The sequence below is a fragment of the Nerophis ophidion genome, linkage group LG22 (assembly GCF_033978795.1).
Source record: "Nerophis ophidion isolate RoL-2023_Sa linkage group LG22, RoL_Noph_v1.0, whole genome shotgun sequence".
Classification (NCBI taxonomy): Eukaryota; Metazoa; Chordata; class Actinopteri; order Syngnathiformes; family Syngnathidae; genus Nerophis; species Nerophis ophidion.
Window position 1 is genome coordinate 27,205,833 of NC_084632.1, and position 15,315 is coordinate 27,221,147.

Sequence of the window (15,315 nt, forward strand, 5' to 3'; positions counted from 1 at the left end):
AATATGTGGAGAAGTCATAGTTTCTCCGTAATTGTTGGTCCAAAGCTAATGAAGACTGCAAAATTATACATTGACAAAATAAAAGCATGTTTTAATGTGGGTGGATGTTTATAACAATTTATATACACATTATTTTGGTTTAATTTTTCAGGAAATGTCCTTGGTAGCAAATATGTTACTTTTGTTTAGTTGACCAACTCTCTATTCAAGGTGCTCTGGGTAAATGTTGCCGTGTACTGGGTGGCATAGCTCGGTTGGTAGAGTGGCCGTGCCAGCAAGTTGAGGATTGCAGGTTCGATTCCCGCTTCCGCCATCCTAGTCACTGTCGTTGTGTCCTTGGGCAAGGCACTTTACCCACCAGCTCCCAGTGCCACCCACACTGGTTTAAATGTAACTTAGATATTGGGTTTCACTATGTAAAGCGCTTTGAGTCTCTAGAGAAAAGCGCTATATAAATATAATTCACTTCACTAATTCACTACTGGTGAACCTGTGCTTATGTTGACATGCTATATCATGTATAATGTTATTAAGTGATATTGATCTCCCCTTTGTACTAACTTTGCCCTCCTTCTCCCACAGGTTTCTCTGAGTCCAGAATGTGTGAAGGCCTTGATGAAACTGGTTTACTGTCCCCATTGCCGCGGCCTTGCCTCTGTCAAACCATGTGCCAACTACTGCTCCAACGTCATGAAGGGCTGCCTGGCTAACCAAGCTGATCTGCATCCTGAATGGCAAAATCTTATTGGTAAACAACCGAAAAAATGGAAAATCAAGTAAACCCATTTGTTAAATACTCTCCTCTGCTTAGATACCATGATCCGGGTGGCGTCCAGTTTCAGCACAGAGCCCAGCCTCGATGTGGTTCTCTCTGCCGTTCCTGCTCAAATCTTTGAGGCTGTCCACACACTACAGGAAAACTTTGACACATACACAGCCAAAGTAAGAATACTTTCTCAGTATCTGAAACTATATCAGCCAAAAATTATTTGTTCTTGCAGAAATGCCAAGACTTCTAAGTCTTTATTTTGGCGCGGTCAACATGGATTAGGGATTAGACTTGACTTTAAATTTTGGCCATGTTTTGTGTCACAGAATGTTACACAGAATAATTTGGAGGATGATGTCACTTGATGAATACATTGCATTTGGACCAAGTATCACATTCACATAGTTCCAGTTTTATGCAGAGTACCTGTACCTTGTCTTTCAAGGAGTTTCCAATCTGATTAGTCAATTACAATAATTATAAATAATAACAGTGTGGTTGTAAATATATATATCTATATATCTATATATATAGATATATATATATATATATATATATATATATCTATATATATATATATATAGATATATATATATATATATATATATATATATATATCTATATATACAGATATAGATGTATAGATATATATATATATATATATATATATATATATATATATATATATATATAAAACAATATATATATATGTCACTTGATGAATACATTGCATTTGGACCAAGTATCACATTCACATAGTTCCAGTTTTATGCAGAGTACCTGTACCTTGTCTTTCAAGGAGTTTCCAATCTGATTAGTCAATTACAATAATTATAAATAATAACAGTGTGGTTGTAAATATATATATCTATATATCTATATATATAGATATATATATATATATATATATATATATATATATATATATCTATATATATATATAGATATATATATATATATATATATATATATATATATATATATATATATATATATAGATATAGATGTATAGATATATATATATATATATATATATATATATATATATATATATATATCTATATATATATATATATATATATATATAAAACAATATATATATATATATATATATATATATTGTTTTGCTGTCTTCACTTTTGTCTCCAGTAAGGGAAAGTATGTGCCTGATTTGGCCTTAGCAGAATATAACATTTCATAAGCCTCCATATACAAGCCCTTAAAACTTTAGTAATCGCGCATAAAATGTATGTCTTTTCCTGTTTAACCACTTTAAAAAAAAACGAAAGTCTAAACATTGCTTGATTTCAAATGCAAAATTAGAAAACAGTCTCACCACTGTCTAAATACTTTCAATCTTACGTTTGGTTCTAATGTAAAATATCATTAAGAGTTATAAATAAAACAAAACAATACAAAAAAAACTATATTGTGATTGTATGCTAGAAGAGGATTTTAAAAATAAAAGCACAATAAACAACAACGAATGACTAGATGGTGACATCTAGTGGCTAATCTTATATACTGCATGTTGTTGCCCATGAAAATTGTATATTCTTGCTGAAACACCAAGATCACATATAGTTCTAAGTTCTAATTAATTCATGTCATTTGAAATGTGTAGGTGTACCAAACATGTGGAACTCCAGGCGAACCCGGCACAGGGAGTCCTCCGCTTCACCAGCCAAAGAAAAAGAAGAGCGGCTCTCTGACCGCCTCAGAATACAAACCCTCTCCCACTGCAGGTCTCAGACTGGAGATGCAGGTGTGTGAATATAATGAATTTATTACTGAGCAAAGATAGCAACACTTGTTACCATGTTGTTAGCATCTGGTTTGCTGGGCGCCTTTTGGGTGGTTATGAGTAGCTGAGATAGGCTCCAGCACCCCCCGCAAACACAAACGGAACAAGCGGTAGGAAATGGATGGATGGATGGATAGAGTTTGAATCTGGGCATCATGGTGAAACAGGGGTTAGTGCATGTGCCTCACAATCTGACTTCAGATTCAGAAGTACTTTATTAATTCCCGGGGGGAAATTAGATTTTCAGCACAATCCCATTCAAGATCAGACAAACATTACTGGGAGACAGAAAAAGGATCGCTGACGGGTCAGCGAACTTCCGGCGCCCCTTACAAAATAAAAAAAGGTGAGAAACAGGTCAACGTTGGCGACCGGGGGAGGAGAGTAAAAAAATATTCAATCAAAGACTGGACTCCAGGGAGGGGTCCAGACTCAGGTCAAGGGAAAAAAAAACCTCATAGCCATAGCACACATAATCAAGTTACATATAATCAACACAAATTGCAACAGAGGGAAGGGAGTGGGAGCTACGGGGGCCGGCTGCTGCTGTATAAGCGCTCGTCAGCCATCCATCACCCCAAAGGGATTCAAGTGTCGAGAGCGTTGGATGGGGGTGTGTGTGTGTGTGTGTGGCGTATATTTTTCGTGGATGCATGTGTGTGTGTGTCAGCCTACAGCGTGTCTTTGTTCCACGGCCTTTGTGTGATTACAGCCGCCAGTCAGTCCAAAGTCAACAACAACAGATGTGTGTCCAAGAGAGACAAGAAGGCAGTTTGTTGTGTCTTTGCCCCACTGTCTTTCGGGAGAGTCTCGAAGCCAGGGAAACAATCCAAGTTAGAATGTTCTGTTTGCGAGTGAAAATAAAATTAGCTTTTCACTCTAGATTGTCTATTACTGGTCCTCAAATTCATCCTGCAGGGCAGACAGTCCAATTTTGTACAAATCACAAAATGCCTGCATCCTCCAATCATTTGTGGCATCTTTGGGGAACTTTGAAGACTGCCAACAACTTCCAATTTGTTGACAAACCACAGCAACACTTACTCCAATCAACAGATGTTCTGTTGTCATAATTCCGAATAGGTGGATTTTTTCACGTCCTTGACTGAGAGGGTCGCCAAGCACGCGTCACTCCTTCTTCTCCCAAGAGTCTGTCGTGTGTCCAGCAACATCTGCTCCGTCAAAACAAGCAGGCTCCTCCAAACCCAAAATATCGTCAATTTCGTTGAGAGGCAAGTTAATTAGTTCCAATGTTTAGATTTGGAGAGCAGTGCAAAAAGAGGCAACACTGAAGTTAAGACCAGACAAGACAAAGAAGCAAGAAGGAAAGATAAGTGAGAGGAAATGGGAGCCTCCGCCCTCGATGAGTGCCACTAAGAGAGAGCCTTCCACACAGAAAAAGACCTTTCTGGTGTAACTATCATTTTGTGCTTGTTTTTTCGCCTCCCACAGTCTATACACATGTCTGTCAAAATTTCAAATATTTGATGTACACTTAAAAAACATGTAAACATATCAATGATTTGGATTAAATTGAATGCATTTTAATAGATAAAGCTTGATTTACATTAACTCTTTCAGGGCAATTTTGTTGTGGGTACAGGACCGTGGCCATCGGATGATTTGCATAATTGACTATGATGCATGTATTTTTTTTAAAGCTACAATATTAAAACATATTTAAAGAGACAGCTGATAGTTATTAGTATCCACATATCTTGGTCTTGTTACATAATGTGGTTTTGCTCTATTTTGTAATTATTGCTATTAAGGTTGTGTGATGTAGACAATATACGATATAAATGATTTTAAATATGGCTGATGATAGAGCTTCAAATACTGTTGTCCTATCGTGATCATTCAGGTTGATGACACATTCTCACTGTGTTCTGCAATTTGACAACAACAAGCTGCAACGAACGCATCCTCAACGCAGTCCAAGCTAACAACTAACATCCCTTCACGGTGCCATCTCGCGACCATGGATGAAATTAAACTGTCTTTCTTAAAGTAACAGTATCACTGGAGGACGAGGCCACTAGACACACAGTAGGAGAAGACAATAAGCCATTGTAACCGCTAAGCTAGAGCTCTTGCACGTAAACAGGTGGGCGAGCTGTTAAAAATAACGACAGTAATTATTCCAGGTATAGTGTCAGTATACGGTTGATGCTCCAGGGATTACATCGATATTTTTCATTACTGCATTTTTGTCGTTTTTGTTATTATTTACATACTCAATAAATATATTCCTGGGCATACAGGAGCAGGACTGTAAGGTCCAAATCCAACAGATTTAAATCTGAGCAATTATTAGCATTTATTTGTTTTTCTTTTTACAGTAGTTATTTTGCACTGACTTTATTTTACTCCAAATATCGTATGAAAAAGTGAAATATTAAACAATTGTATTATTTGATTGATATTGTTTGACGCTATCTTGTGTTTTTGTCTGGTCAAAACATAAATGTTCTTGAGTATTTGAAGTACCAGTGTAAGCATTATTATGAACAATACTGCCTCTGTAAGTACTCGGTATTGGATCCCACATTTGTTATTCGCAAAACTAATAAAAAGCAGCCAAACATACTTATTACATTTTTACAGGAGTGTAGATGGAACCGTGTAAGAACAGATATTAACAGTAAATTAACAAGTCAATGAACAATTGTTTTGAGATAATAATACAACTGGAAATTACGCAATATGTTATCTGCATGTGCCAGCAACCAAATTAGAAGCTTTTATTGCCCGTTTTGAAATTGTTCTATGAAAATTCATATGGCAAATAATATTTTGTGAATTATATCGTGATAGCAGGAGGCATGGAGCCATTAAACCAAACAAGATAAAGGCTGGCTCTTACGTTGCTAGTTTCGTGCTAACATATCCTCGACGATCCTATTGACAGGAAACAGAAATTAGCATTAAAGTCTGTGGAAACGCTAACCTTGTACTACTAAGCCAGTCTGCTACTCAGTACTACGTGCTGCCTAACTGCAGAAGCCTAAACATTTTTTTTTTTATACAAATAACGTAAACAATGTTATGTCGATCATGACTGCCAGAAGATGGTAGCACATATATACCTTCCTGTATCAGTTCCCCCCTCCATTTTTGGGGGGTGATGATGAATATATGTATGGTATTCTTTACATGTATGGTTATATCGCTCATACTATAAATGTATGCATTTCCTTATGGTGTCATTCTCAGGTGTCAGATCTCTCCAGTAAATTAAGGGAGATGAGGCAGTACTGGCTGCAACTTCCTGCAGCACTTTGCAGTAAATTGGCAGCAGGCGGCGCCAATCAAGACAAATGCTGGAATGGAATGACCAAGGCAAGGTGAGAAAGGGACATGTTCTTAGAATACTGTTTGTTCAACTTTATTTTGGCATATCTTTTTCCAGCATAAAATCATGTTCTGCTAAAACACTTTTGCATGTATTTCAGCCCACACACACACACGTACGAACGCACAAACACACACACATTCTTGTGTTTCTTACTTTCTTGAGACCTCTGAAAATTGCCTACCTCTTCAGGACCACCCTTTCTAGATATATAAAGATTTGTATTTACAACATTAACAATATATACATACTATGCAAACATGAAAATGCTTGATGGCTTGTACTGTGCGTCAACATACGAGTATTATTATGATGTGTGTATGAGGTAAGACATATTATCTGGTGTTTTGTTTCGCAATATTATGCAAAAGCAAGTTTCTTACCTTCTGATACCTGTTGATCTGTATTTGGGATCTGCGTAAGTCCTGAAAAATTGCGCTCGTTCGCCTTTGTAGTCCATGGCGATTCGTAGTTGATAAGCTTCTTCTTTTTCTCTATCTTCTTGTTATGGGACATTTATCCTCCGCTGTTGCCATTTCTAATATAAAGTAGTGTAAAGTTCTTAATTATATCTGTCATTAAAGCGCTAAAACATACCGATGTGGTGAGTTTACATTATTCACCCAAGGAACTTTATTTGTTAAGATAGTTCCGGTCGAACGTTTTTTCACGGCACACATTTCCGGTGTCGTTGTTTCCGGATGAGGAGATGCTGCTCCGTTTTTGATTTGAGTAAAGTCTCAATGTAATTAAAACAGCTAGCTCCATCTTTTCACACTTCTTCCACTCCCGTCCTTGCACGCTACACCGCTACAACAGAGATGACAGGGAGAAGACACTGCCGAAGGTGAGCCACGTAAATAAGACGTCCAAAAAACGGCAATTCCTGAAGCGACTGTCAGAAAGCGGCTTGAATTTGATCTGTAAAACATCATCTATGCAACATTTTGACCAAAGAACCACAATTACATGCTATGTAGACCACAAGGAAGTGGTTCCAATTTAGAAAACAAATAATATGACTCCTTTAATGTGCCCTAAAATCCGGTGCTCCATATATTTGACAAAAGCTCCAAAATAGATCATTCATTGGCAGTGTGATTTATAATTTGCTGCGCCCTATGGTCCGGAAAATATGGTACATTAAAATTTGCTGTCAAAACGAATACTGCTGCACACAGATCTACACCACCCCAATGTATGTGATCATTATTTACAAAGCAGAAACTGAGAATGTTACAGATTTCAATACAAGGAATTCCAAAACAGTAGAAAAAACAGAACAAATTCAAATCATGGAAGTTGAAGTCTGGAAATTAAATCAACAGCTGAAATAGAAAAACAATTGATTTCACACAAATAATATGACACATTTTTAGAGTAGACACAGCACTAATATCTAGTCTAATTGCATCCTCGCAAAACAAATAGTAAACAAAATAAAACTAAGCTGGTGTGTTGGAATGGTGTGACAGTCAAAATTAAAGAAACTATCAGAAATTGTGTCCGGTCTGTTTCTCATTTCCCACACTCTTTTAAGTCCCATTCCTCTGTGCTCCTTCATAAAGGTACCTTCCTGAAGTGATGGGTGATGGCTTAGCCAGCCAGATCAACAATCCAGAGGTAGAACTTGACATCACCAAGCCAGATATGACAATCCGTCAACAGATCATGCAACTCAAAATTATGAGCAACAGACTAAAAAATGCTTTGGAAGGCAACGATGTGGATTTCCAGGATGCAAGTGAGTCATTTGTTTTTCTTCTCCAAAGAAGCTAATCTTTCTATTGCTTTCACTGCGGAGGGATTGTGAAACATTTACATATTCTGTAGTCCAACATAAAGCTGCTATGCTTGTTTACACAGAACTTTTCCACACTTGCAAATTGATACCAAAGAATGTTTTTACTTCTTCACTGATCTGCCGTTCCTACCTGCTTATATGACGCTCCATCATTACAGAGGTCCTAATTAAACAGACATACAATAATGTATCAAACTATCATGAAGAGAGCTAATTCATTGGTTCAACGGTCTGAACTTTAGGAAAACACCATGTCTTGAACCTTTCCAATCAGGGTTTTATGCTGCCGATTACGATTACGATCATTCATGAGTGAAAATGACAGATACCATTACCGATAAGATGGATTATTTGTTCTTTTTTTTAATTTTTATAATGAGTCCTATTGACAGTTTAACAATATCAATACATTTAAACAAGTTACTTCTTCTATTTTATTACATATTGTTTGAGCAAAACAAAGATAATAGTCCTTAATTACTAAACTCAATAAAAAAGACTCCCCAATCGTCTATAAAGTAATGTACTATACCTGGATCGGTACCCAAAACATTACATTCACCCATTCAGACACTGCTTTCAGAAGCTGCCATGCAAGGCGCTAACACGGCTAATCAGGAACAAGGATGAAGTGTCTTGCCCAAGGACCCAACAGCCATGACTCGGATGGCAGAAGCTGGAATCGAACCTGGAACCCTTAAGTTGCTGGCGCAGACGCTCGACCATGTGCACCAATCCGACCCCGCTACCTGTTTAAATCCTTTAGTTATTGCCTTTGAGGAAGTAAAAATATTGACTTGATCACTGTAGTATTGATCATATACTGATATTTATAGGTATCAACACCAACAAAAGTTGTATTATCCTCTCTCTAGACTCTTATTAATCCATGTATTAATTTCATTTTAATATCTGCTTATTTTCTGCTGTAACAGGTGGGGGTGTAACGGTACACAAAAAATTTGGTTTGGTACGTACCTCGGTTTAGAGGTCACGGTTCATTTCATTTTCGGTACAGTAAGAAAACAACAAAATAAAAATGTTTTGGTTATTTATTTACCAAATTTGTAAACAATCGCTTTATCCTTTTAACATTGGGAACACTATAATAATTCTGCCAACGTTAATCAACATTAAACTGCCTCAAATTTTTGCTCGGATTAATTAAAATGACAAACCTTTACTTTTACAGAAAAAGTGCAACATTAAACAGTTTCAAGTGAACTCATCATGCTTAATTCATCGCAGCATTTGGGAAGTCTGTATTTGATTGTTATTATGTAAATGTTATATTTTTATCAACATGTGATAGCAGGGAACCTGTCATTCAAAACTTTTCTGTCCGTAAAACAAACAAACAAACACACACACATACACACACACACATACACACACACACACACACACACACACACACACACACACACACACACTGCAAAATGAGCTAACGTTACACTAAAAGATAATTAGCCTTCACCTCAAGCCAGAACTGCGAGCGAGCCGAGCTGCAGTTTAAGTTTCTAGAAGGTCAACGGGCTCATATTGATGTTAGTAGTAATTGACTGGGAGGTGTTTATTATCATTTGGGGAGAATACGCTGCTTTTTGCTCACCTGCTAAACACCTATCTGCTCGAAGCTGAAGCATTTACTACATGCGCTCTGAATACGCACTGCTGATTGGCTGTTACCGCTATACTATATATGTAACCAATCAGATGGTTTTGTGGGTGGGACAAGGCTGGGGCTGAGACAGAGGCAGAAGAAGCAAAGCAGCTTGTTAAGACTTTAGCTTAGAAACTCATTCGGTACACCCCCGTACCGAAACGGTTCAATACAAATACACGTACCGTTACAGCCCCAGTAATAGGGTTCCATCTACACTTTTCAAACTTTACGAAGCACTTATTTATTGGTTAGAGAAATACGTGTTTAACTGTGAGCATGCCTGCTCTGGGTATATAACATGTTAAGCCACATCCTCCAGTGATAACGTTACATGATCAAGATACTAAGAAATGCAGTTTATTTTCTGTAATGTGATTAATATTAACTGAGGGGAATGTCTTCACACTGTGTATGGAGATACAGTACATAATTAGCTGTTAGCCACTTGTCAACTGGTGGTCTAAAAATAAATACAGTGTTAGCCAGAGAGGATCAGCGTTTGTGATCTTCATTAAAAAGCATTAATGGGCAAAGCAGATCACCTACGAAAATCAGACGGTACGATTGGTTGGCACATTCCTAATTATATTGAGGAACTTGGACGACCGTAAATACATTTGCAGAATCTTGCATTGACATTTTAGCCTTGCAAGCACACTGGGATCAAACTTGTGATTTACATAACTGAGGCGTTCTCCTCGGCAACCCATCAAGTCCTCTCCTTTTTGGCAGTTACACATTTTTTTCTGTAACGTGATTGATGTTACTAAAGTGTTTCTGCAGCTTGTTTACTTCTGATGCAGTCAGTAGTCATTGGTTCAACTTTGTTACTCATACTATTAGTGTTCCTCAAGGTTCTATTGTAGGTTCTCTCTTTTTCCCCAGTTAAGATAATCAACCGGTGGCCTGCGAGTTCAGTTCAAAAAACTTGTAAGAGAACCGAATTTTTGCAGCAGATTCCTAAAAACACCAGAGCGCTAGGAGTGTAACGGTACGTGTATTTGTATTGAACTGTTTCGGTACGGGGGTTTCGGTTCGGTTCGGAGTTGTACCGAACGAGTACACATGCTAGCAGCAACCGGGCTAGGACAACATGTAAAAGCCAGAGCTGGAAGACCCTCCTGCCTCGTTAAGATCTCCCATTTGGGAACACTTTGGCTGCACGATACAACAATGGAGGACGGAGGTTTGCCAATATTGTTCAGCAGCTGCTTCTGACATCACGTCAAACATGTGTTGCACCTTTCCTGCGCAGAGGAGACACTCTCGGGGGCAACACCCTTCACTCTACCCGGCAGTGGGTCTCCACTGCTCCGGGCTCCAGGGTAAATGAAGAGTCCGGCGATTAGTTTCAAATCGTGGCTTTATTGAGGTCTTGCACACAGCCAATCCAACAAAACACCAGCCACTCCCGCACTCGCGCTAAGCGCCCTCACCTCGCTCGCCCACACACTCATTAACGTCACATGCTGTCACATATTTAAGGGCCACACATACGCAATTCTCATAAGACATGCTAACCCATTCGAAGCGTCACCACTGTATTCAAGCAGCCTCTCCTCTGCGAGTCAGGCAGGGTTAAAGCAATAACAAATGTTTTTGTAGCAAAACTAGATTTTGACCCACTTCTATGGTGGAAGAACAATGAGCCCATATATCCCCTTACTGTCAAGTTAGCCAGGCTAATAAAAGTCTCAAACAATCAATCAATCAAAAAAAAGCGCTTTATATGTAGAAAGGTTTTCTTAAGACACCATTCTGAGCCTTATCTTTTTTATTTTTTATTTTATACATGTTGACCACATTAACCCTGGCAATGGAGCCTGTGTGTATATGTATGTTATGCCATTGTTTACAAATTTGGTAAATAAATAACCAAAAAAATTTAGTTTTCTTACTGTACCGAAAATGAACCAAACCGTGACCTGTAAACCGAGGTATGTACTGAACCGAAATGTTTGTGTACCGTTACACCCCTATAGAGCTCTGTCATAAAAAGGATCTTTGACTAGCTTATTTGCAGAAGTTCTAAAAACAGCATAGTGCTCCTGAAACTCTGACAAAATAAATAGACCAAAATCAAATGTGTACTGCAGTTCTTCGGAATATCCAAAATAAGACTGACTGTGAAGGGAACAGTTCTGAGCTTTCTGGAAATGTGGCCCATAAAACAACTTAGTTGAATAACCATGGTGTACAAAAAAGATCTATATGAATATAATGTACTGTATAACTATTCCGCTTAGGTGATGACATCAGCGGTTCAGGAAGTGGTATGTGCCTCAGTGGTCAGTGTCCTCGGAGCAGACCAGGCCTGTACGCCTACCCCCCAGACAACAACCAAGTCATTGGTGCAGCCGGGTGCCAAAGCCTCCTGTGTAACCGCCTACCGCTGCTCCCGTTGGCTGTCCTGCTCCTTTGTCGATGACGCGCTATCTATCGCACCGTCTGCCCGACCCTGAAGTCCAGAGAATGACTGGACCGTGGGATGGGTGAATTGTGTTCAGTGGAATGAAGTTGGATTTCCCGAAAAAGCAAAAACTGGCTCCTGATTTTTCCCTGTTTGACTACAGTTTGATGGCCTCTTTTTTGTTGAGCTGCTTTCAAGGAATTTCCCGGAAGCAACTCATGAGGAGAACAAGACAAAACGGAGACAGGGAAGAGAGACAGCGGAAGGATGAAGAATGGAATGTGGGTGATGACTTATTGACTTCTTACAAGGTCCACTGTGCTCCTGTCAGTAGTGACTGAGCTCAATGCTGAGTTGGCCCTTTGCTGTACGTGATGCGTCCATCAAGGCTTTTTCATTTCAGTGTATTTTTTTTTAATCTGGTGTCAAGGGTGTGTACCTGAACACAATTGTGTAAGATGTAAATGTGTGTGTGTCTTACCGCCACTGTATAGTGTGTTTGCATACATTGACTATATCAGACTGGCAACATAACGAGCCATGGATGTACATAGAGTTTTCATCATATTACCTCCCCACATAACTTGTGACGTAACTGTCGAGATTTTGTGGCTGAACAACAGGTTTATTTGTATTGCTGCAGAAAAATAATCACTCTTCGTAAATGTATGCCATGTGTGGACGGCGATATTTACAGTTCATCCAAGGATTTCAGCTTTTAACACACTTATAAACAGAGCACAGACTAGTGTCTTTGCATCCATGAGTTTTATCTTATTATGGTGGCATGCCAAACTTTAGATGATTAGTCTTCTGATTGACCCACTGAGACCGTATCACGACACGCTCAATATAAACTCAAAGGGATTCATTTGTGTATGACCTCTTACTTTTTCAACAACTCTTGACAAAATATGATACCCTATTGTGAAGATTTGTCGCAGCAAATACACCTAATCAGAGCCTCCTAGTTTCATAAATAAATTCCAATTAACATTTGGAGGTACACTATATTGCCAAATGTATTTGGGCACCCTCCTTGACTCACATATGAACTTGAAGTGGCATCCCATTCCTAACACATAGGGTTCAATATGATGTTGGTCCACCTTTTGCAGCTATTACAGCTTCAACTCTTCTGGGAAGGGTGTCCACAAGGTTGCGGTTTATGGGAATTGTTGACCATTCTCCCAAAAGCACATTGGTGAGATCTGAGGGCCAGGCTCTCAGTCTCCGTTCTAATTCATCCCAAAGGTGTTCTATCGGGTTCAGGTCAGGACTCTGTGCAGGCCAGTCAAGTTCATCCACACCAGACTTTGTCATCCATTTCTTTATGAACCTTGATTTGTGCACAGTCATGTTGGAAGAGGAAGGGGCCCGCTCCAAATTGTTCCTACAATGTTGGGAGCATGAAGTAGTCCAAAATGTTTTAATATCCTAGAGCATTCAAAGTTAAAGTTGGAGCCCAACTCCTGAAAAACAACCCCAAACCATAATTTCTCCCCCACCAAATTTCACACTCTGTACAATGCAATCCGAAATGTACCGTTCTCCTGGCAACCTCCAAACCCAGACTCATCCATCAGATTGCCAGATGGAAAAGCATGATTCATTACTTCAGAGAACAAATACTTTTGGCAATATAGTGTATGTTTGCCATGACTCAGCAAGCAAGAATTGACAAAGTGTAAGTTGTACTGTACATGATCAAGTAAAAACAAACCAATAAGAGCATGCAAACTCCACTTAAAGAAGCCTCAGCCTAGATTTGAACCCAGGACCTGCTGGGTGTTATGCAGACTTGTTAACCATGTGCTTCTATTTGGTTTTAAATACGACAATACAATGGTATCTCAATGTAAATGTTTTGAGTAAGAAGTATGCTTAAGTTGCAAGCAAAAAGTTTGAGTTTCAAGCATTCCCTGCATTAATTAGTGCACAGTGCCGAGAAGAAGTGGAAGATACTTATTGAATTAAATATAGAAAATCATTAAAAACATGACCAAGCTTGAAGCCAATTTGGCAAAGCCATTCGAGTGTAGCACTGCTGGTCTGCACCATGCTGAAGCAGGAATGAGTCCATCACCAGCCATGATTTTTAAAATGATATCTAAATGACATATTTAGATATGCCATTTTTTCATATCCATTATATGTGAAAAAAACTGCTGATGGTGTGTTCGACAAGGAAGAAGTACACACAAGTGTGCTGTTTTGGGACAGCCAATCACCAATCAAATTGATTTAAATCATTTTAAATGGGAGATTCTTATTTAAGATCTACTGTAAGTGTTTTCGGTTAAGCGCTCTGTCACAGAATCAATTAGACTCTTAAGCTGAGATACTAGTGTACACAGAAAATAGAACTGTAAAAAAAAATAGCTGGACTTCCTTTATTCTGCAGAATGTTGACTTTTTAAAGGCACATAATACAGTATCACCTGTACTTGGCTTGCCTTTATTTGGATCTGTAACAGTCAATACTGCAGATCCCCCCCATCCATCGTACACATAAAGTTAAAGTGACTTGTGTATGCAATTGTTATTTTATTGTTTTTCTGTGTTCCAAATGACAAATCCAACACATTAAACTCCGATTGTATAATGTTGACTAAGTTTTGAATATTTCTGTCTGTTTGTATGGATGTCCTTAGTCCAGGCACTGGCTTAAACATTTGACCGGGAAACTAACAATCAAGGACTCAGAGTGTACTCAGCTGGACTGCCTCTAGGTGATGTTACAATTGTCCAAGACACAAAGCAAGAAGAAGGTGCTCAAAAGTACAGTGAGGCTTTTCAGAATGTGCTTGCCAGATACTAATGTAGATTGGATTTGTCTTAGACATGCTACTGGTTAGCATTAGCGATTTTACATGGCGATTTCAACACCTCCAAATGTGGTAATCAAATCTACAACTAAGATGCACATTACAATCCAACAGCTGATATGTTATAAACGCAATACTTACAGTAAAAACACCAGTGGCACAACTTAAAGGGGAAGCTTATCACAATTTCAGAAGGGTTAAAACCAATAAAAATAATTTCCCAGTGGTTTATTTTATTTTTTGAAGTTTTTTTCAAAATTTTACCCATCCCGGAATATCCCTAAAAAAAGCTTTAAAGTGCCTGATTTTCGCTATCTGTGAAGCCATCGTCCATTTTCCTGTGACGTCATCCAGTGATGCCAATATGGATAGCACAGCAAGTTATAGCGACATTAGCTCGGATTCAGACTTGGATTTCAGTGGCCTAAGCGATTCAACAGATTACGCATGTATTGAAACGGATGGTTGGAGTATGGAGGCAGATAGCGAAAACGAAATTGAAGAAGAAACTGGTGCTATTGAGCGAATAGCTATTGACGCTATTCGGGCATGTCTACCTTAGCATCACCGGTAAAATGTGCAGACCAACGATCGTAAGTTTCGCATCTTGTGACACTGGATCAACTTAAATCAATCGATTGGTAAGTGTTTGTTTGGCACTAAATGTGGGTGGAGGGAA

At 38.6% G+C, this 15,315-nt stretch overlaps 1 protein-coding gene across 1 annotated transcript; it reads left to right on the plus strand.

The window, feature by feature from the left end:
* Positions 1-548: 548 nt before the first annotated feature.
* LOC133540744 (glypican-1-like) lies at positions 549-14,419 on the plus strand. Its single transcript, XM_061883634.1, has 6 exons — positions 549-748; positions 812-942; positions 2,394-2,534; positions 5,790-5,920; positions 7,497-7,672; positions 11,645-14,419. The coding sequence occupies exons 1-6, from the start codon at positions 616-618 to the stop codon at positions 11,824-11,826; spliced, it is 894 nt and encodes a 297-aa protein (XP_061739618.1). The 5' UTR covers positions 549-615; the 3' UTR covers positions 11,827-14,419.
* Positions 14,420-15,315: the final 896 nt, after the last annotated feature.